At 46.7% G+C, this 21,821-nt stretch overlaps 1 protein-coding gene across 3 annotated transcripts in view; it reads right to left on the bottom strand.

The window, feature by feature from the left end:
- Positions 1-21,821, bottom strand: part of gosr2 (golgi SNAP receptor complex member 2) — a 74,642-nt gene that overhangs the window by 16,298 nt on the left and 36,523 nt on the right. For 2 of the 3 annotated variants that reach the window (XM_085966609.1, XM_085966608.1), the window contains exon 5: positions 11,532-11,672. The exons of the other annotated variant lie outside the window; for it this stretch is intronic. In XM_085966609.1, the coding sequence (XP_085822735.1) occupies positions 11,532-11,672 (141 nt within the window). The remainder of the gene's footprint in view (positions 1-11,531; positions 11,673-21,821) is intronic. 3 annotated transcript variants of the gene reach the window in all.

The following is a 21,821-nucleotide window of genomic DNA, read 5'->3' as shown; positions in this document are numbered from 1 at the left end:
TAATAGAGCCATGTCACATCTCCAGCTCAGTAAATACAGGACACAACAGGCAGGTCCTTTTGGAGACAATTATTTGTGAGGGAACTCCGATGAATGATTGGAAATGCTGCAAACACACAGCTGTGTTCAAACATTTTCGCTTTTTAGGTCAGTTTTCAAAGAATTTGTAGGTTTTCTTTCCCCTTTTATTTCCAGCTGAATAATTATTGCAAGTCTGTTAATGATATTACGTCCTGTGTAACGTATTTCAATGGAGCACTATTTATTCCATTTGTATTATGTTCCCAGTTTAGCTTTGGGGAAAAACAACATTTTTACTGTGTTGTAGGCCAGTTCGAAGCATCAGCTGAATCGTTACTGAGCATCGTTGGCTTTTTAATTTCATTCAGAAAAAACACACACACACATTTTAAGAGGGATGAGGGACTTCAGTTAGGCAGAGAGACTAGAGATACTGGAATTGTTCTCCTTAGAGCAGATAGATAAGGGGAGGTTTAACAGAGGTGTTCAAAATCATGAAGGGTTTTGATAGAGTAAATGAGGAGAAACGGTTTCCACTGGCAGGAGGGTTGGTAACCAGAGGGCACAGATTTAAGGTGACTGGCAAAAGAACCAAGAGAGAGATGAGAATTTATTGTTTACGCAGCGAGTTGTTGTGATCTGGAATGCGCTGCCTGAAAGGGTGGTGGAAGCAGATTCAATAGTAACTTTCAAAAGGGAATTGGATTTATACTTGCAAAGGAAAAATCTGCAGGGCTATGGGACGAATTGGTAGCTTTTTCAAAGAGCTGACATAGACACGGTGGACCGAATGGCCTCCTTCTGCACTGTATGATTCTATATTAATTCACTGTAGTTTGGGAACAGTATTTACAGGCAGGTACACTGTGGTTGTCAACACTTGTGTATACAATGAGATCACAGCAAGGCATTTGGGGTGGGGGAACTCTGTCTAATTTGACCATAGTCCCTGGCTTTTGGCTAGGTCAAGGGATATCAAGCACCGTCTTAAGTGCTGCAGGGTTCGATCACTGCAAACAGCACTTGTTCTATTATTTTCCATATTTGGAAACCATTTATCCTATAGTTTCACATACTCCAAACATGATTTAACTAAAATTAACTTCACATTAATCATAGCTTGATGTCTTACAGACAGACTGTTGAGGTTGCTGTTAATATTGCCATAAGCATTATTTGAGCCAGAGAGAGAGATTTACATCAATATCTTTTTTCTGATACTGTATGGACATCTGTGCAAGAATGTTGAGGCTAGTGCTGGCGATGTGTTGTACAGGACTGATAGTCTATCTATGCTGTTCTGCACGACTGTGGGAAACTGATGGAAGCCAAAGTACACTATACTTGGAAGTAAATGTAAAACAAACAGTCTTCGCTGCTTGGTTTATTAGCTGAACAGGATACTTGCCTGAAATAACCAATATCCAACATCCACATCCAAGTCTCATCTTACTACCCTGGAGAGGAAACCGAACAAAGGTTTTAATTAGGGTTCAACCAAGCCTGATGGCTCAGTGGATGCACCATGTAGGTGTAGTACTGAATCAAGTTCAAATTCTGGCCTGTGTCATTTAGTCAATCTCAGCCACGGCAGCAGTGGGAGTATTTTAGTCCTGAGAACTATCCAATGACCAAGTTTGGAATGTCTGTGCGCGGGAATGACAATCGATGAAGGACATCATCAGGTGTGGTCACAAATTTACCCCATTGCCAAAACACTGATAAGCACTCAGTCTAGGCTCACGTAAAGAATGATCATTTGGGCAAGGTACCCGACATCTGGTACCATCTGCAGATTTATAACCTAGCATGGGCAAGGGGGGAAAAAAATTTAAATTGGGTTTCCCGACAGCTGCAACACTACATTTCAGGTCAAAGACCTTTCATCAGAACTGGAAAAAGTTAGAGGCAGGGAAAGAGAGGAAGTTGGAAAGAACAAAAAGGGAAGATCTGAGAAAGGTTGGAAGGCAGAAGTGATTAATGACAAAAGGGGGTGGTAATAAGAACATAAGAAATAGGAGCAGGAGTAGGCCAATCGGCCCCTCGAGCCTGCTCCGCCATTCAATAAGATCATGGCTGATCTGATCCTAACCGCTAATCCACTATCACAGAACCATCTCCTGAATCTAACAGAATTAGACACACGAAATAGGAGCAGGATCAGGCTACACGGCCCCTGGGCCCGCTCCGCTACCCACAGGGCCATGTCCGATCCGAACCTGGACTCATGTCCAACTTCCTGCCCGCTCCATGTAACCCTTAATTCCCTTTACTTCTAGGAAACTGTCTATTTCTGTTTTAAATTTATGTAATGATGTAGCTTCTACAGCTTTTTGGGGCAGCATATTCCATGGACCTACCACCCTCTGAGTGAAGTAGTTCCTCCTCATTTCAATTTTGAAAGAGCAGCCCCTTATTCTAAGACTATGCCCCCTAGTTCTAGTTTCACCCATCATCGGGAACATTCTCCCCGCATCCACCCGATCCAACCCCTTCACAATCTTATATGTTTCAATAAGATCGCCTCTCATTCTTCTGAACTCCAATGAGTAGAGTCCCAATCTACTCAACCTCTCCTCATATGTCCATCCCCTCATCCCCGGGATTAACCGAGTGAACCTTCTTTGTACTGACTCGAGAGCAAGTATGTCCTTTCTTAAGTATGGACACCAAAACTGTACGCAGTATTCCAGGTGCAGTCTCACCAATACTTTGTACAACTGAAGCAATACCTCCCTATTTTTATATTCTATCCCCCTAGCAATGAAAGCCAACATTCCATTGGCCTTCTTAATCACTTGCTGCACCTGCATACTAACCTTTTGAGTTTTGTGCACCAGGACCCCCAGATCCCTTTGTACTACAGTACTTTCCAGTTTCTTGCCATTAAGATAATAACTTGCTCTACGATGTTTCCTGCCAAAGTGCATAACCTCACACTTTCCAGTATTGTATTCCATCTGCCAAATCTCTGCCCACTTACTTAGCCTGTCTATGTCCCCTTGCAGGTTTTTTATGTCCTCCTCACTCACTACTTTCCCTCCCATCTTAGTATCATCTGCAAACTTTTGATATGTTACACTCGGTCCCCTCCTCCAAATCGCCTGGACCTGATGGCCTACATCCTAGGGTCTTGAGGGAAGTGGCGGTAGGGATTGTGGGACAAGTAAAGAAACAAAAAGATGGGTCTAGAGGAGTAAATGGCAACAGCAGAACCATTACCAGCTCCTGCTGTTGAAAAAAATGGGAGCAGTGGTTATGATCGGAGATTGTTGAACTCAAGGTTGTAAAATGCCTAATCGAAAGATGAGGTACTGTTCCTCGAACTTCATTGGAACAGTGTGCGAGGCAGAGAACAGAGTGGGAGTGGGGCAGGTAATTACAAAGGCAAGCAACCAGTAGCTCAGTGTCACACTTGCGGACTGAACAGCGGTGTTCAGCAAAGTGATCACCCAATCTGCGTTTAGTCTACCCAATGTAGAGGAGACCGCATCATGAGCAGCAAATACAGTATACCAAATTGAACGTACAACACTGTTTCACCTGGATAGAGTGCTTGGGGCCCTGGATGGTGGGAAGGGGGGAAGTGAAAGGGCAGGTGTTGCATGTACTGCGCTTGCTTGGGAAGGTGCCAAGGGAAAGGGATCGGATGATTGAAGTGTGGATCAGGATGTCGCGAAGGGAGCAGTCCCTCGGAATGCTGAAAGGGGAGGGGAGGGGAAGATGTGCTTGGTCAAAGTGACATGGCACTGTTGGTGGCGGAATGTGGGAGGGCACAGTCGTGGGCCCTGACAACCACTGTGGAGGGGAATCCATGGTTTAAGAAAGAGGAAGACATATCGGAAGCACTGGTGTGGCAGGTGGCATCGGCAGAACAGATGAGACGAGACAGAGAAACTTGGAGAATGGAATAAAGTCCTTACAGGAAGGGGGGTGGGAGGAACTGTAATGAAAGAAGCTATGGGAGTCAGTGGGGTTATAGTAGATCTTGGCTGACATTGGCTCCCTATCACCAGAAATGGAGATAGAGAAGTCGAGGAAGGGAAGAGTCGGAGATGAACATGTGAAGGTGAAAATTGGAAGCAAAATTGATGACATTTTCCAGTTTGGGCGAGAGCAGGAAGCGGCACCGATCGTCATCAAAGTACCGGAAAAAGAGATGATGGAGGGGACCTGTGTAGGGCTGGAACAAAGAATGGTCCACGAAAAGGCAGGCATAGTTAGAACCCGTACGGGTTCCCATACTGACATCTTTCACTTGGAGGAAGTGAGTGGAGTCAAAGGAGAAGTTGTTGAATGCAAGAACAAGTGCAGCCAGGCCAAGGAGAGTGGTGGTGGACGTGGAATGGTTGGGCCTCTGTTCAAGGAAGAAGCGGCAGGCATGCAGGCTGTCCTTGTGGGGGATGGAGGTGTAGAGGGACTGGACATCCATGGTGAAAAGGAGACAGTTAGGGCCAGGAATCTACTAAAGTGGCGGAGGGCGTCAGAAGAGTCGCAGATGTAGGTCAGAAGAGTCTGGACAAGGGGAGAAAAAAAGTCGAGATAGAACTCCGTGGGGCAAAAGCAGGCTGAAACAACAGGTCTACCAGGGCAGTCTTGTTTGTGTATCCAGTAATGGTCTGGGAAACGATGGCTTGATGGTGGTGGGGTCGTGGTCCAGGGGGAGGGAGGTGGTGTTGGATAGTTGCCGTTCAGCCTCTGCAGGGTAGAAGTCCGTTTGCCAAACAACAACAGCGCTGCCCTTGTCAGCAGGTTTAATGACAATGTCAGGGTTGGACCAGAGAGAACAGAGTGCTGCAAGTTTAGAAGGAGTTGAAGTTAGAGTGAGCGAGGGGAGCAGAGAAATTGAGACCGCCAATGTCACACTGGCAATTCTCAATGAAAAGATCAAATGTTAAGAGGGCAGAGGGAGGGGTCCAGGTGGAACTAGAATTCTGAAGACAGGAGAAAGGATCCACTGTGCAGTTGGGGGGGGGGGGGGGGGGGGGGGGGAGGGCGGGCGGCGGAAAGACTCCTGGCCAAAGAAGTGAGTGTGGAGGCAAAGGAAGAACTCAGCATCATGCCAAGCTCGAAATTCATTGAGTGGGGTTTTAAAAGCGACAGATAAGGCGGAGGACCAGGACAGCTCCAAAATAGAGCGAGTCAGTGCTGCTAAAGGGAGAGGTCAAGAGCGTGCATTTTGCCCCGCCAGACGTTGAGCGTGGATCTCCGGTAACGGCGGGAGCAGTGATTCGAGGAACACTGAATATCATGGCGATATCTGTAAGCATGGATGGATCCGAAACATGAAGGGTGGAATTTAAGTGGAATCCACGTGGAATAAGTTGGAGCCGGAAACAGTTGCTGAGGAAGGAGATGTGACTGTGAAAGCGAGTTTTAGTAGATACTTGATCATACACGAGAAGGGAAACAGAAATCAATGAAGGTGAATAAGGTAAAAGAGACCAATGGAAATCCCATAGAATACGGGCAGCAGAGTTTTGGAACAGCTCAAGTTCACGAGGGGTGCAAGGTGGAAGACCGACCAGGAGAGCATTGCAATAGTAGCGTCTGGAGGTATCAGAAGCATGGATGAGGGTTTCAGCAGCAGATGAGCTGAGACAGGGGCGGAGATGGGTGATGTTAGAGGTGATGGGGAGGATGTGTGGTCAGAATCCCAGCTCAGGGTCAAATACAATGCCAAGGTCGCGAATGGTCTGGTTCAGCCTCAGACTGTGGCCAGGGAGAGGGATGGAGTTGGTGTCCAACACAGACCAGGTCCCAGGTCCCACCAGTAGTCCGTGCAGAGTTCACTGATCTCAAAGGAGCAGCAACTGGCCTCAGCATCCTGCGATTAGAGGTATGATTTGGGAGAGGGTTCCAGATCCTGATCCCTGTCCGGTGATCACGATGGAAACTGTTCATGTGTGGATTTCTGGGGAGGACACCAAGTGGCTTGGCTCCTGCATGAACAACTGTCTTTGCAGCAAGGCAGTAGAGAGGTGCCAGCAAACGTGGAACTGCACACCCACAAGAGTCAATCACAAGAGGAAAAGTGAAATGAACAGATGGTGGGAGAGGTGTGGGGGAAGTAAAGCACATTAAGACTGCGAGCTTATAGGAAACAGAAAGCTGTACCACTCCAGACAGCGGGGAGGTGGAACGAGCCGTGCATTTATTCCAGTGCATCACTCAGTAGAAGATTCATATTAGACAGCCGTGGCTTATTCTATCAAAACTATACTCCGGGATCATATCAGATGTGTGGAGAAACAATGAAGGTGTTGATTAATTATTGAAAAACTAATCTCACGCCTAAGGAACACTATTTTAAATAAAAAAGGAACTGATGTTTTCACATTGATGCAAATTTTAACCTCTGCTCTCTCAAACTGTACAATCTTTGCTGGTTTATTTTTTTATATATATGAAAGGGCCACCAGCAGCAACCTTTCCAAATCTTCCCAGTGTGGCGATGAGGTTATAAGGCGTATACTTTTTGCATAGATATATTACTCATTGTATTACTGTAATTTTAACTATTCACTGTTAGATCTCTAAAGATGCTCAAGCCTCTGGCATCCCAGATCCAAGGTGAATTCCACTCACTTTGTTTAAACCTAAAGTGACTGTTCAGAGACATCTTGTCCAGTTCACAGCCACAGAACTCAGAGTGAATTAGGTTGTTTATTCTAAATTGCATCCTGCAGACACTGAAGATGATGATTATTGGTCCAGAAAGTGTGTGTTTACCTTCTCCTTTGCATTCCATGGGATCTTCTTTGTGGTGTATTCTTAGATTTTTTTTTACTATAATCTGCACTACGGCCACGTGTCAAAACAGTCATTGTTGCTTTGATCACAATTGATCAACAGCCATATCCTCAAAGGAATTGGGGTATTAAACAAGAGGATCTTGAGGTTTGCAGTTCTGGTGTTTGCTCAGATGCAAGAATTCTGTACACGTCTGACTTACACTTTGCCTGGTAAAGACGACAATATTTCGAGAGACTAACTTGTCTGTGCCTCAAAAGGAAGAGCAGAGTGATTCTCACAGAAATCACAGAAACCCCACAGTGCAGATAGAGGCCATTTCGGCCCATCGAGCCTGCACCGACACATATCCCACCCTATCCCCGTAACCCCACGTATTTAATCCCCCTAACACTAAGGGTCAATTTATCATAGCCAATCAACCTAACCCGCACATCTTTGGATGTAGTATGAACTCTCTTTAACTGGACAAAAGGAGGAATTAACCCTGGTCGCCTACTTCTAGATATTTGATATACATTTAGTGTGTTTTAAAGTAATAGCCCAATATCTTTCCTACTGTAAATTATTTAATTGAATGAATTTCATTAGTTGTTTTAGCCCGATTTAGTACATGAAATCTGTGTGTTTTTAAAGAGACTGGACATAGTGGGAATCCTATGTAAAGCCTAGTAAGCAGCTCAATACAATCAGGGTTAATAATTAAACGTAGGCTATATTAATTCCTGAGAAACTAGAAAGTGAAAGACACAGATCTCAGATTGAAAGGCACACAGTCTTGTCAAGCTGTTTCAAGCAAGAAAACGGCGTTCAAAAAGCCCAAACTTAACAGCTATAAAAAAAAAAAATCTGGTGCCAAGCAATAGGTTAGCTCTAAAACCACAGTCAGTTTTCATTCAATTACCGAGGTAGATCGAATCCTTTCCACTGTGGAAATCCAATGATTAATTCTGAGTACGATATCTGCAGGCCAACGTGAAAGTTTGAGATGCTATCTTCCTTTTGCTTATGTATTTAAATAAAATGATCTGGGTACAGTTCACACAGGAAGGAAGGAAGGAGGAAGGCAATCACCCTGAGCCAGTCATGTGCACCTTGTACCATTCGGCTATAAATGGCACTTGCGAGGGGCAGAGGGCAGAGGGCAGAGGCCAGCCCATTTTCCTGAACAAATGTATGTGGCAGGGAGAAAAATAGTTATGGGGCAGGGAGCACTCACTAGATGTTTTCCCTCTTTGATCAAGGACTTAAAAAAAATGTGAGAAGTCACACAACACCAGGTTATAGTCCAACAGCTTTATTTGAAATCACAAGCTTTCGGAGCGCTGCTCCTTCGTCAGGCTGACAAAGGAGCAGCGCTCCGAAAGCTTGTGATCTCAAATAAAGCTGTTGGACTATAACCTGGTGTTGTGTGACTTCTCACATCTGTCCACCCCAGTCCAACACCGGCATCTCCACATCATGGCTACTATTAAAAAAACTTATTCCATCCTCTTCTATTCTTTGTTTTCTGTTCGTCCAATTCTTCTCTTCCCTCTGCTCTTCAGTTCCTGGCCTAGGGATGTTTCCAGTCTTAGAATTCAGTACTTTCCCTGCTCCTTCTCCCGTGAGGCAAAGCAATGCAACACCAGGCAAGGGTATAACAGGAGATGGGGCTCGATTATAACTGTAGCTCATTAGAAGAGCTCACTTGTGGTGTGTAAGCTGCCGTAGTCTGGCTTCTAACAGGAGAATGGGAGCGGTAACAAAAAAAGTGCTGAATCCCAGTTCTATCAATACCCCACAGCTCAGCAGACTGTGAAGAGGAAAAACAGATATATGTAGCAGTTGACCTCCAAGGGTGACAGGTAAGAGGGAGGCAAGTGCCTCCTGGCCTGATTACAAGTACTGCTGAACTGAAGTATTCTCTTTCCAACTCTAGGGCTTGCGTTTTAGTTTAACGCAGACTGCAGTGATAAACATCTTCTCTGGGTGCTATATAGGCAGTGAAATTTGAGCAGTCGTAAGTTAATGCCCAGTCCAGAACTAGGATGGATGTTGCACTGTCAATTATTTGGCACAAATATAGCAAACGTTCACAGGCCACAAGCACGGCTGAAATATGAACAACTGAAATGATAGATTACCCACCATGTAGAGTATTCTTTAAATATACATCCCCATCCATACACTGTAGGAGCAAAGCTCAGTTTGATAGATTTCATATGTTAAGCACATACATAAAAACACCATGATATTGCACTTGCTGCATGTGTTCGCCACCTCCAGCATCAAGTAAAGTTAAAGCTAAAGTGAAACTAATTAAACACTACCCACTACCCCCACCCAAAAAACTATACTACTGCAAGGTCTGTGGCCATGGAAGATGGGTGGAGGGTAAATACCATTTGAAGATGATCCTACCAGGTAGGTAATCTACCTTTTTGAATTTGCATCCTCCACACACAATAGGAGCATACCAAAGTGGCACAGATTTAGCAAGATGGGGGCCCTGAAGGTGGAGAAGACATTAACAGTTATCAGCCTGCCGAAGGCATCAGGTGCTGCAATCAAATCTAGGCGGCTGCGTTTCGCAAACATGCAGGGATTGCTTCATAAGGCAGCCTTGTATATGCCATCAATGGGAACATGATTGAGTTATGCCCAGGAACAAATAAAATGACCATTAAACCTGGCACGCCCAGGAACAAATAAATTGACCATTAAACCTGGCACTGAGCTTCCTTCCTGCAAAATGGTTTTAGTATAGGATGCACGCAGCCATCTAATGGATATCTGCTGCGCCGTCACCGGTTGCTTTGGGTCCTTACGCCATGAGCAAAGAATAACTGCTCAGATTATCTGTATTTCTTTGTGCAAGACCTGGGGTTCGGAGAGTTATCTACATCATGGAGATAATATTCCAGTCCTGGCTTATGTGGTGCTGAATAAAACGATGGAACAATTTCTTCACCCAAACACTAGGAAGTGATCCTAGGGAAAGACTCCTATGGGGCACTTTCCATCGGCAGCATTATGGCGAGATTTTCTTGTGTACGGTCAGTATCCGGTTTCCCAGACCGATGGATCGAGGCTAAACTCCAACACTATGTGGAGGATACAGTAGGTGGTGCTCTTCCACGGTCAAGTTATATAAAAACGTCTCACACTGGGTAGGGAACACAAAATAATGGGCCAGAATTTACGGTCTCCGTGACGACATACGCTTTCTGAAAGGCTGAGCAAGTTTCAAGATTCCGCATGCGCTGCGCTTGCGCGAAAACCCGGATCTTGCGATCTGTCAAGGTACGCCTTGACAAGATCATCCGAACCGACTTTATAATCACTTGGCTATTTGCCCAACTACTGCCCAGCAATTGCCCACAAAACTCTTCCAGCTGGTAAAAACAGGAGATGGGCCTGCTTTCACCAGCGTAAGGGTTATTATAAATCTTAAATTGAAAAATTTTAAATAAAAAAATGCACAAACGCTTTAAATTTTTATTGTATTTGCTGTAATGAAGGGACTTTTAATTAAATTTGAAAACCAGAACATTTATATTTATTAGAGTTGTATAAATGGTTTAATTATTTGGGGGTTCCAGTAGGGTTTATAGGGGATTCCATTCGGAAATGGAATCTTCCTTTCTCATTGGAGAACCTGGCCCACGTGATCCCAGGGACGCTACAGAACCACTTGCATCCCTGGGATCCGGGGGCCTTTATGGAAGTGTACGCCTGGGGGCCCAGGACCCAAACTCTCTGTAGCTTTGGAGCCAGGAGGCAGGTTCGTAGATCTTTCGTGGGTCGGAGGCGTGCAAATTCAGGGCCAATAAGTAGAGTAAAAAAATTTAGATTCCAAAATAAAACCAAGAATTCAACATCATGAGCTGATTTTTTTTTTTTTTTTTTTTTAAATCAAAAGTGTTAGAAGCTAAAGAGTTAAATAAAACAAAAACAGCAGTATAAAAGTACATTTGAAAACAGCCCGAAATGGTGCTGCTAACTACTGTATATTAAATCATTGTAGTTAGGTTTTGCCATTTCCGTCCTCTACAGCAGGATGGAAAGGAAATGCGTGGGAACATAGTCAACAATCTGAATGACAAAAATGAGACTTTTACACCAAAGTGCAACCAGATCTGTGAATGAGAGAAATTATTCTTCACTGGTTTTAGAATATTGAGTACAAGGAAATCCACAAAGAATCACTTCGCCTTATTGAGGCAATGGATGCTTAACTCGGCCTGTTACAAGGGATAATGGTCTTAAATAATTGTTTTGGAAAATATTTTTAGCTGTGATTATTACAGTGAGGATGCTTTGATCCTCTCCTCTACATCAGGTGAGTGTCCTCTTTATACAAGCTCTTTAATGAGGAATGTTGTATTAAATTCAGAGCCCACTGGGCTTTTCTAACATTAAGTATTGCACGGTTACATTGTTTTGTCTGTCACTGACCACAAAGGCCAGCTGCTCTTGCTGCATCGACTCGAGTCATTGAGCTGTAAAGGTGGAGACCACCATTAAAATCAACACAAGATATGGTGGATTAATGGCACCAGCCAGTAATGGGAGGAGGGTATTACAATCAGACAGGACCATACCAGTCCATTCATCTATGTTCTACTCGCATTTGAGTTAATAATCTTATTCAATAAAAAGAACACCGGCTGTGAAATAGTGAGTTTTCAAAGTCAGCAACAGGAAATTCAATATAAAAGGGTTACATATAACAGGGTCCTTTTAGAGATCCTGCAAGTTTTGTATTGTCCCACCTTGAGAGTCATCCGCTGATCCCGCAGTCCAGTCAGAATAGAGGACCCGCTCCCCAGGAGATCGTCCATTCCTTTGTGTGCATTGTGTAAAGAAGTGTTAAACTGCAAGGTCTCGTCTATTGCTATTGAGGTGTCAGCGTCCTGCACAAAAAATGGGAGGTCCTCATTATCCACTCAAGATTCCTCTCCGTATCAATGTACAAAGTTATACTGTTCAGTTCTTTAAAAAAAAAATCACTTATTTGGACAATTTTGGTCACAGGCTACTCCTCAAGCTCTGTCGGGTGTCAGAATGTTTAATTTTTTTTAAGGGAGGGTGCGGAAATAATAAACTATTACAAATGTAAGAATTAAATGAATTGGTCAAACAACATGAAACCACACCAGACCTGCACTGCAGGTGCAAACTGATGTCAGTATCATCTAATTAATCCAGATCATTGCAATACCAGGACCAAAGAAGAGCACGTCTCCAATCATTCATTTTTATTTGTTCATATAAACTTCCGTATGTGATGTTTAAGACTGCATTTACACTACAACCATAGTATTGGTGCGAACCAGTTTTGGTTGAGACTCCCTGCTTCTCTCCGAAGTAAAATTAGAACCGGACTGAGGATTTACATTGCCTGCCATTTTAATTCACCGCTCCATTCCCACTCGGACCTCACCGTCCTTGGCCTCTTGCATTGTTCCACAGAAGCTCAACGTAAACTCGAGGAACAGCACCTCATCTTCCGATTAGGTACTTTGCAGCCTTCCGGACTCAATATCGAGTTCAACAATTTCAGATCATAACCTCGGCCCCTATTACATTTTTACTTATTTATTTTTTTCCACCCCTCTGTTTTGGGTCTTCCCTTCCCCCCCCCCCCCCCCCCCATCCTTCTTTTTTTTCCTCTCTCCCACATGGCAGCTGTCTCTCATCCTGCTAGTACACTTCACACCTAATCCGAGCCGTCTTTTGTCTCCACTGTCCTATTACCATCTCGTCTGGTTTTGAATACCTCTTAATGTCTCTTTACTTCTTTTGTTCTATCGCAGCCCTGCCTTCGATCTATTTCATTTCCTTTCCAGTTTTGAAAAAGGGTTTCGACCCGAAACGTCGACTGTAATTTCTCTCCACGGATGTTGCCTGGCCTGCTGAGTTTTTCCTGCATTTTCTGTTGTTATTTCGGATTTCCAGCATCTGCAGTATTTTGCTATCGTACTTTACATTGCAATAACTTAGCAATGGTGTAAAGTGCAAACAATTCACACCAATGCTACAGTTGTAGTGATTAGGCTGCTTTAAAAAATATTGCAATCTGGTTCCACTTGTTAAGGCAGTCAGCTGGTAATCCATACAAACAGAGTGAATACCCAATCTGTAGAGTTAGTTCTCAGCCGGGGCACCAGGTAAGGGTGCCAAAACTGGTCCTACTGTTTGGGGCTTTGGAGGTTGTGGCAGGGGGGGATATTTCTTGTTTGCCGTCAGTAACCCCTGCTGGAAATGCGCATTTGTGGGCATCAGAGGAGAACAGGGTCAGGCTCATGATTGGACTGCCCATTAACACTCAATGTCTGGGCTCACACATGAAGAATGGTCACTCAGACAACGAATAGGCACTAGATGCCCATGGAACAGTATCCCAGCAACGAGTCAGCGCTGCAAAACAGGGGAAAAAAAAGGAGTGCACTGGTGAGAAAAACAGTTGCAAAACATAGGAATCCTACCTGATGTGAAAACCAAACCACACAGAGAACAAGATTGATTCTTATTGTTAGAGGAATGATCAGTGACCGATAATTCAATAAGCAAGGCCTCTTCCAACTTGGAGAGACATTTCAAAAGGACCCAATAGAGGTATATGATAGAGAACATAAATCTAACAATGCTGTCAGACACTCCAGGCCAGCGCAAGATAAGACGACTCAGGTTCAGGGTTATGAGGACCAATTTTGGGCGGATACCAAGAAGTAGTTCTTCGCATGTGGATGATCAATAGCTGGGACAGGTTACCAGGAAGGGTGGTGGGCAAAATGGGCTCCTTTAAGAAACAGTTAGAGGCTATAATGAGAGTATAGCAGGGCTGGCATTCTGGAAGGATAAGATCAAATAGGCCGAAGGACCTTCTTCATTCAATCCTATTTGGTGATTTTGCAAGTCCACGACCATTTAGTAACTACATCTGTGTACCTTAACACTGCTCCCTACATTGTAAATCATCTTTTATAGCTTTCTGTTAATTGGCGAGCAAAGTTGCAAAAATTAAAACCCCTCAGGTGGCGCCTGTATAAAGGGCGATTAACTTAATACTACATAACATAAACATTGAATATATACAAATGTGGACAGTTATTTTACCACCAGATTACTGTGTCACTTAAATTCAGAGAACACAGATATAGAGCTTTATTAAACTGCTGCCCTGGGAGCACTAGCGGGGCGACCTGTATTTTGCACTTTGATTCTCATTGCCCTGCCACGTTTTTATTACACAAGCCTCTTTTATCGCGTGATATATCTGCACATCCTGGTACTCTCCATGAGATAGCTAGTTCTGTAATCTGCACAGGAAATGCTCAGGAGGTCTTGTTTCTGATGCTACAACTCATAATTCACGACTGATTGCCTCCTCCACCTGCCAGGAAAATAAATGGGGATCTGAATTTTCTAGTTTTAACTTTAAAAAAAAAATATGCAAGCATTAAAACCGCCAATAATACACAGCTTTCAACAACTGACTCAATTACAGAGGGTGCATAGTCCCGTTGCTTGTGCAATGGAAGCACCAACCTGTGCTACTCACTGTTTGGATCTGGCTCCCTTGCCAAAAGTAATCAAAAACTAACGGGTTGTAAGGGTTCAAAAATCAGCAAGTATAACAGACTGTTAAAATAACTATCTTTAATAATTGTGATACGCTTATCAATTACTCCATAAAAGACGATGAATCAGGAAGGTGATGAAAAGGCTTTTATTAACTAGAGAACAGAGCATGCCTCTCGTGGGTGGCTGGTTCCAAGAAGGAAGTGAGTCGGCGAAACCCCCACCTTTATACCTGGTCATGTGGGCGGAGTCAGCTGAGGCATGCCTTGGTACACAGCGCCACCCAGAGGTAACAATATACAATAACAGTGGTTTACCACATTCACCCCTTGTTTAAAATTAAGTCCGGCGGGGTGAAGGGTACTACAAGTTCGTGTAGTTAAGTCTATCAGGAGGCCTTGTCTGACGTCCTGATCGTCGTGGTGGCGGCGGCGGTGTTGCAGCATCCAACGTCGGATCTGGTGTCTGGGTGGTCAACGAAGGGTCCTGGGGCTCCGGCATGTCGTCTACAGGGGTTGGATTGGGAGGGGTGGTGGGGGATAACGGTGGTAGTTCAGGGGTACCCGAGGGTGCGAGATCTCGTATGGAGACCGTGTCCTCCCGCCCGTCTGGGTATGTCACCCAGGCATACTGGGGGTTGGCGTGTAGGAGGTGCACCCTCTCGACCAGGGGGTCCGTTTTATGGGTCCTTACGTGCCTCCGCAGTAGGACGGGCCCAGGAGAAGTCAGCCATGCCGGTAGCGAGGTTCCCGATGTGGACTTCCTGGGGAAAACGAACATTTGCTCATGAGGGGTGGCATTAGTGGCAGTACAAAGCAGTGACCGGATGGAGTGGAGCGCCGCAGGGAGGACCTCCTGCCAGCGAGAGGTCGGAAGGCCCTTAGATTTTAAGGCTAAGAGGACGGCCTTCCAAACCGTCGCGTTCTCTCTTTCCACCTGGCCGTTCCCCCGGGGGTTGTAGCTGGTGGTTCTGCTCGTAGCAATACCTCTCGCTAGCAGGTACTGCCGAAGTTCGTCGCTCATGAAAGATGAGCCCCTGTCGCTATGTATATAGCTAGGGAACCCGAACAAGGCGAAGAGGTCATTCAGACATTTGATGACCGTGGTACTGGTCATGTCTGGGCAAGGGATGGCAAACGGGAAACGGGAGTACTCATCAATTATGTTGAGGAAGTACACATTGCGGTCAGAGGAGGGGAGGGGCCCTTTCGCTCAGGCGCTCGAAGGGGCGAGTGGCCTTGATCAGGCTTGCTCTGTCCGGCCTATAAAAGTGCGGTTTGCACTCGGCACAGATTTGGCAGTTCCTGGTCATGGTCCTGACCTCCTCGATGGAGTAGGGCAGGTTACGGGATTTGATGAAATGGAAGAACCTGGTGACCCCCGGGTGGCAGAGGTCATTGTGGAGGGTCTGCAGTCTATCAACCTGCGCGTTGGCGCATGTACCACGTGATAGGGCGTCTGGGGGCTCATTTAGTTTCCCGGGCCGGTACAAGATATCATAATTGTAGGTGGAGAGTTCGATTCTCCACCTCAAGATCTTGTCGTTCTTGATTTTGCCCCTCTGCTTATTATTAAACATAAAAGCTACTGAACGCTGGTCAGTGAGCAGGGTAAACCGTTTTCCGGCCAGGTAATGCCTCCAGTGACGCACCGCTTCCACAATAGCCTGGGCCTCCTTTTCGACAGAGGAGTGTCGGGTCTCGGGGCCCTTGAGAAAAAGGCCACGGGTCTGCCCGCCTGGTTAAGGGTCGCAGCTAGGGCGAAGTCGGATGCATCGCTCTCCACTTGGAAGGGGATCGACTCATCCACTGCGTGCATTGTGGCCTTCGCGATATCGCTCTTGATAAGAGTGAAGGCTGCACACACCTCTGGTGTCAGGGGGAAGGAGGTGGATTTGATGAGGGGTCTAGCTTTGTCTGCATAGTGGGGAACCCACTGGGCATAGTAGGAGAAAAACCCCAGGCATCTCTTCAGTGCTTTTTGGCAGTGGGGGAGGGGTAGCTCCATTAGGGGGCGCATTCTGTCGGGGTCGGGCCCGATGACTCCGTTCTCCACCACGCAGCCGAGAATGGCGAGGCGTTTGGTGCGAAACATACATTTCTCTTTATTGTACGTTAGGTTCAGCCGTTGGGCCGTACGGAGGAATTTTTCTAGATTAACGTCATGGTCCTGCTGGTCGTGGCCACAGATGGTGACGTTATCCAGATAGGGAAAGGTGGCCTGCAGCGCGTTCTCGTCAACCATCCGGTCCATCTCCCTTTGGAAGACCGAAACCCCGTTGGTGACGCCGAAGGGAACCCTAAGGAAGTGGTAGAGGCGGCCGTTCGCCTCGAAGGCAGTATACTGGCGGTCCTCATGGCGGATGGGGAGCTGGTGGTATGCTGACTTAAGGTCAATGGTGGAGAATACTTTGTATTGCGCAATCTGGTTGACCATATCAGATATGCGAGGAAGCGGGTATGCGTCCAGCTGAGTGTACCGGTTTATGGTTTGGCTGTAGTCAATGACCAGGCGGCGTTTATCAGTGGTTTTAACGACTACAACCTGGGCTCGCCAGGGGCTAGTGCTCCCTTCGATAATGCCCTCCTTCAAGAGCCGCTCCACCTCAGAGCTAATGAAAGCTCTGTCCCCGGCGCTGTACCGCCTGCTCTTGGTAGCGATGGGTTTACAGTCGTGGGTGAGGTTAGCGAACAAGGGAGGGGGGGGGACTTTTAGTGTGGAAAGGCTGCAGGTGGTTTGCGGCGGGCGATTTAAAAGGTGTTGGTTGCAGACTGTGAGTGGGGGGAGGGGTCCACCGTATGCTAATGTGACACTTTTAAGGTGGCACTGAAAATCCAACCCTAGCAGCACGGCAGCGCAGAGACGGGGCAGGACTAGAAGTTTAAAATTTTTATATTCTGTGCCCCCAACCGAAAGGGTCACCACACAGTAGCCGCCGACGTCCATTGAATGGGACTTGGGACGCCATAGAAATCCGATGGCGCGTCGACAGGACCGTGAGGGAGTGGCTACGTACCGTGTCTGGGTGAATAAAACTCTGTGCTCCCGCTGTCGATTAGGCAAGTGGTGGCGCGGCCGTTTACCGTGATATCCATCATGGAGCTGGATAGATGATGAGGGAGGACTTGATCCAGTGTAACGGAGGCCAGTGTATGGCTTAGTGAGTCGGTATGGTCGTCCGACAAGACGGTGGTCGAGTCCGGAGACGAAGTGGCGGTTGAGTGCGGCGAATAAAATGGCGGCGGCCATGCGGCCGGAGGTGCACAAAATGGCGGATAAGATGGCTGCCCCCATGGTTCGCACGCGGCGCTGCTGGCGTTCGCTGGTTTCCCCCTGCAGGCATTGGCGTAATGGCCTTTCTTCCCGCAGCCCGAGCAGGTAGCGGTCTTAGCCGGGCAGTGCGCTCTAGGGTGTTTTAACTGGCCACAGAAATAGCATTTTTGGGCCTGGTTACGGGGCATCGCTGCGGTTCTTACCGGGGGCGGCTGTCCCAGTTGATTTCGGGACATCGCTGCAGCAGTTGGTGCCGGGGGCAGCGGTCCCATGTCCCACGGTCGCGATGGCCATGGCGCGGCGCCGTTACGTGAGTATGCTTCGAGGTTTCGGTGGGCCGCATCTAGCGAGAGCGCAAGGGCTACGGCCATCTTCAGGTCGAGCTCCTTGCTTTCGAGCAGTCTCTGCCGGGAGTAGTCGGACTGGAGGCCCCTGACGAAGGCATCACAAGTAAGTCCCTCCGCGTGCCCCGCAGCCGTTACCTCCTTACAGTCGCAGTCTCTGCAGAGTGTCTGTAACGCCCGTAAAAATGCCTCTACCGATTCCCCCGGTTGCTGCCTGCGGGATCCCAAGAGGTGTCTGGCGTAAATCGTGTTCACTCGGCGCGTGTATTGCCCTTTTAGTAGTTCGAGGGCCGCCGTGTACGTAGTAGCGTCCCGGATGAGCGTATATACTTGAGGGCTCACCTGGGCGGTCAAAACTTTTAGTTTGTTCTCCTCCGACGTCACGGCGGAGGCTCCTAGGAAGGATTCAAAGCAGCTCAGCCAGTGTTCGAAATTGGTTGATGAACCCGCTGCTTGAGGGTCGAGGTCCAGGCATGCCGGTCTGAGGGCTCGCAGCAACGCCTGCTGTTGTTGCTGTTCAGGTGTCGCCATTTTACTTCTAGTTAATAAAATTGATACGCTTATCAATTACTCCATAAAAGACAATGAATCAGGAAGGTGATGAAAAGGCTTTTATTAACTAGAGAACAGAGCATGCCTCTCGTGGGTGGCTGGTTCCAAGAAGGAAGTGAGTCGGCGAAACCCCCACCTTTATACCTGGTCATGTGGGCGGAGTCAGCTGAGGCATGCCTTGGTACACAGCGCCACCCAGAGGTAACAATATACAATAACAGTGGTTTACCACAAATTGCAACCAAACCCTGATGAGCTTGAACTTGTGCCTGGATAAGGCAGGACAGAAATACCAGTGAGAGAGGGGACACCACCCACTCGGTGAAGAGGAAGCATTCCCAACAGATGTGTTCTCATTAGTGACAGCCCATAAACCGACATACAAAACAAACTCATTCCGATTACCAAACTCACCCACCTACACTGAGCTGCTTCTGGAGGTAAGCAAAAACTGCTACCCTTTCTACAAGTGCATGCCGATCTCAGTACTTGCATGGTCTGTACCAGCAGCACTAAGCTGCCAAATCCTTCAACTACTCCAGGGTCAGCTGCCTCCTTCAAGCTCCTTTCCTTTCCCCTCCATCTCCACCTTCGAAGCAGAGCGAGGACCTTATGGATTCTTTTTTCTTCAGAAGGGACTATTTGTTTAGCTGCCTCTGTCTACTCTAGCCTCACTATTTCCCTTGCTCCTGACCACCCACTCGCCACAGCTCCCACTCCACACCTCTTCTTCCCAGTCTCCCATCAAGCTTTCACTAGACTCCCCTCCTCCATGAGACCCATTACCTGCTCGCTTGACCGCCCCCTGACTCAGCTATTAAACACTCAGCTAATTCTTCTTGGATCCGCTATCTGCCGTTTCTGGCATTGTTCCTTTGCATTTCAAAACTAGTGTCATCAGCCTCTTGTTTAAAAAGGAAGCCCACCCTGGATCCCTCAATTCTGTCTGACAACTGCCCCATCTCCAGCCTTCCATTCCTTTAAGGCTGGCTAGTGTGTTGTCACCACTGAATTTTCCGCCCACATCCCTCACTCGAGTCCCTGCACCCTGTCTTCTACCCCACCCACAATAGAGAGACTCGTATAGTCCAAGTAGCCAATGGCATCCGTTGCAATTGAGACAGTGGGTTTTTAATCCCTTCTCAACCTCTCCACAGCTTCTGATGGGACGAATCATTCCACCTTCTGCACCAAGTGCCACTGAACATGAGCATATGGTGTTTGCTGGGTCATTGGATGCCTTCTCCAATTGATTGCTGTTCTATTTCTACCTAGCCAAACAGCAGTCAAACCACCTGCAATGGCTTGTCCTTCAAAGTTAACACGGTCAACTCTGACAAGCAGGCAGACTGCCGATATCCATCTTTACTTCTCCGCACGCGCTCTCAACGCCACAAACTTTGCTGTCAATTACTTGCTCAACATCAAGTCATGATGATGCCAGAGCCTTCTTCAGCTGAAGACTGGCAAGACAGGTGCCACCCTTTGCAGCCTTCACCAAAAACTTTGCCGCTTAACCATGATTCTATCCCAATTCCCAGCTGCTTGTTCAGGCTGACCCAAAGGTGCACAATCCGAGTCCAGTAAAGCTTCAACCCCCACAACAACAACTTGCATTTATATAGCACCTTTAACGTAGTAAAATGTCCCAAGGTGCTTCAAAGGAGCGTTATGAAACACCAAGCCATATAAGGAGATAGGTCAGGTGACCAAAAACTTGGTCAATGAGGTCGGTTTTAAGGAGTGTCTTAGAGGAGAGAGAGGTAGAGAGGTGTAGGGAGGGAATTCCAGAGCTTAGGGCCTCGGCAGCTGAAGGCACGGCTTCCAATGGTGGAGCGATTAAAATCAGGGATACACAAGGGGCCAGAATTGGAGGAGCAGAGAGATCTTGGAGGTTACAGAGATAGGGAGAGGCGAGGCCACGGAGGTATTTGAAAACAAGGATGGGAATTTTGTTTTAAGGAGTTGCCGGACCGGGAGCCATTAATAGGTCAGGGAGCACAGGGACGATGTGTGAACAGGACTTGGTGTGAATTTGGAAACGCTACTGTCCGTATCCTAGGAGTTCCAGTTTATGGAGGATGGGAGGCCGGCCAGGAGAGGGTTGGAATTGTCAATTCTAGAGTTAACAAAATGCATGGATGAGGGCTTCAGCTGCAGATGAGCTGAGGCAGGGTGGAGACGGCCGATGTTAGAGATGGAAGTAGGTGGTCTGGGCGATGGACCGAATACATGGTCGGACATCCAGATCTATCCTGAAGAGTGCTCACTTCCACCTCCACAACATTGCCCACCTTCTCCACTACTTTAGTGCCACTTCCACCAAAAGCTGATCCACACCTTCATCGCCTCCAAGTCCAACTTTTCTGAAGCTCTCCTCGTCAGCTCCCATGTCCGCATTGATCTCATTGCAGTACAGAATTCTCCCTACAGCTACATTCTTTAACCTCAGCCCACTGATCTAGCCTGCAGCCATCATTCTCCCCACTTGGATACACTCTTCACCCAGTTAATTCTGTTCTAAACATCTACACAGCAGTTTGGGAAGCACCTACACCCATTTTCTAAGTAGCTGCAGGTCATGTATAACAAACAACAGATTTCACAGCAGGAGTGAGGTGATGGTCAGCCAAACCAAATATAAAATGTGGTAAAGGCTGCTTGAAGAGGATATTTATCATGCACTTTAAAGAAATAACAGAACTTCTAGAATCAGACTAGTCTATGCCCCAGCTTCTATATGTAAACATTCCTTTATATTTTCTCTGCACATTTGCAATTCTCCATGTGTCCAGTTTCAGTCCGAAGGCACAGACAGCAGAGCCACATCACAACTTCCTGGAAAGAGGCAGCAACTCAGGTGGACTAAGTTTTTCCAAATTTTCTTCAGGACATTTTGTTCTGTTCCCTTGACTGAGAATTGACCAAACTCAGCCAATGAGGCCCAAGACTTGTGTGTGACATGGAGACTTAAAGCTGCAATACCCATACTGTCCTATAATCCTAAATGCTAGGGCATAGGGATATTAGGCAGCTACTCTTTTCCTTCTTGGAAAAAGAACTTGCATCGTAAAAGCAGTGGTTCTTGCTGCAGGGTCTGCTTCAGGAACACTTGCTTCTGCATTTGTGCCATAATTGACCATGCACTGCTCTGGGTCTGCCGTGCCGCTGGCATAGCAACCCCAGTACAAGTAGGCAGGACAAGAGGAGACTGGATCTTAAGCGATGCCGTAAAACTAGTGTCTTATGTATGGAAAAAAGTTCAATTGGCTTTTACCTAACATTTCATTGTGGAGCATTTAACATGCA

The sequence above is a fragment of the Somniosus microcephalus genome, chromosome 24, assembly GCF_052327205.1.
Source record: "Somniosus microcephalus isolate GS21.2 chromosome 24, FLI_Smic_1.0, whole genome shotgun sequence".
Classification (NCBI taxonomy): domain Eukaryota; kingdom Metazoa; phylum Chordata; class Chondrichthyes; order Squaliformes; family Somniosidae; genus Somniosus; species Somniosus microcephalus.
This window is presented reverse-complemented; position numbering and strand designations above follow the sequence as displayed.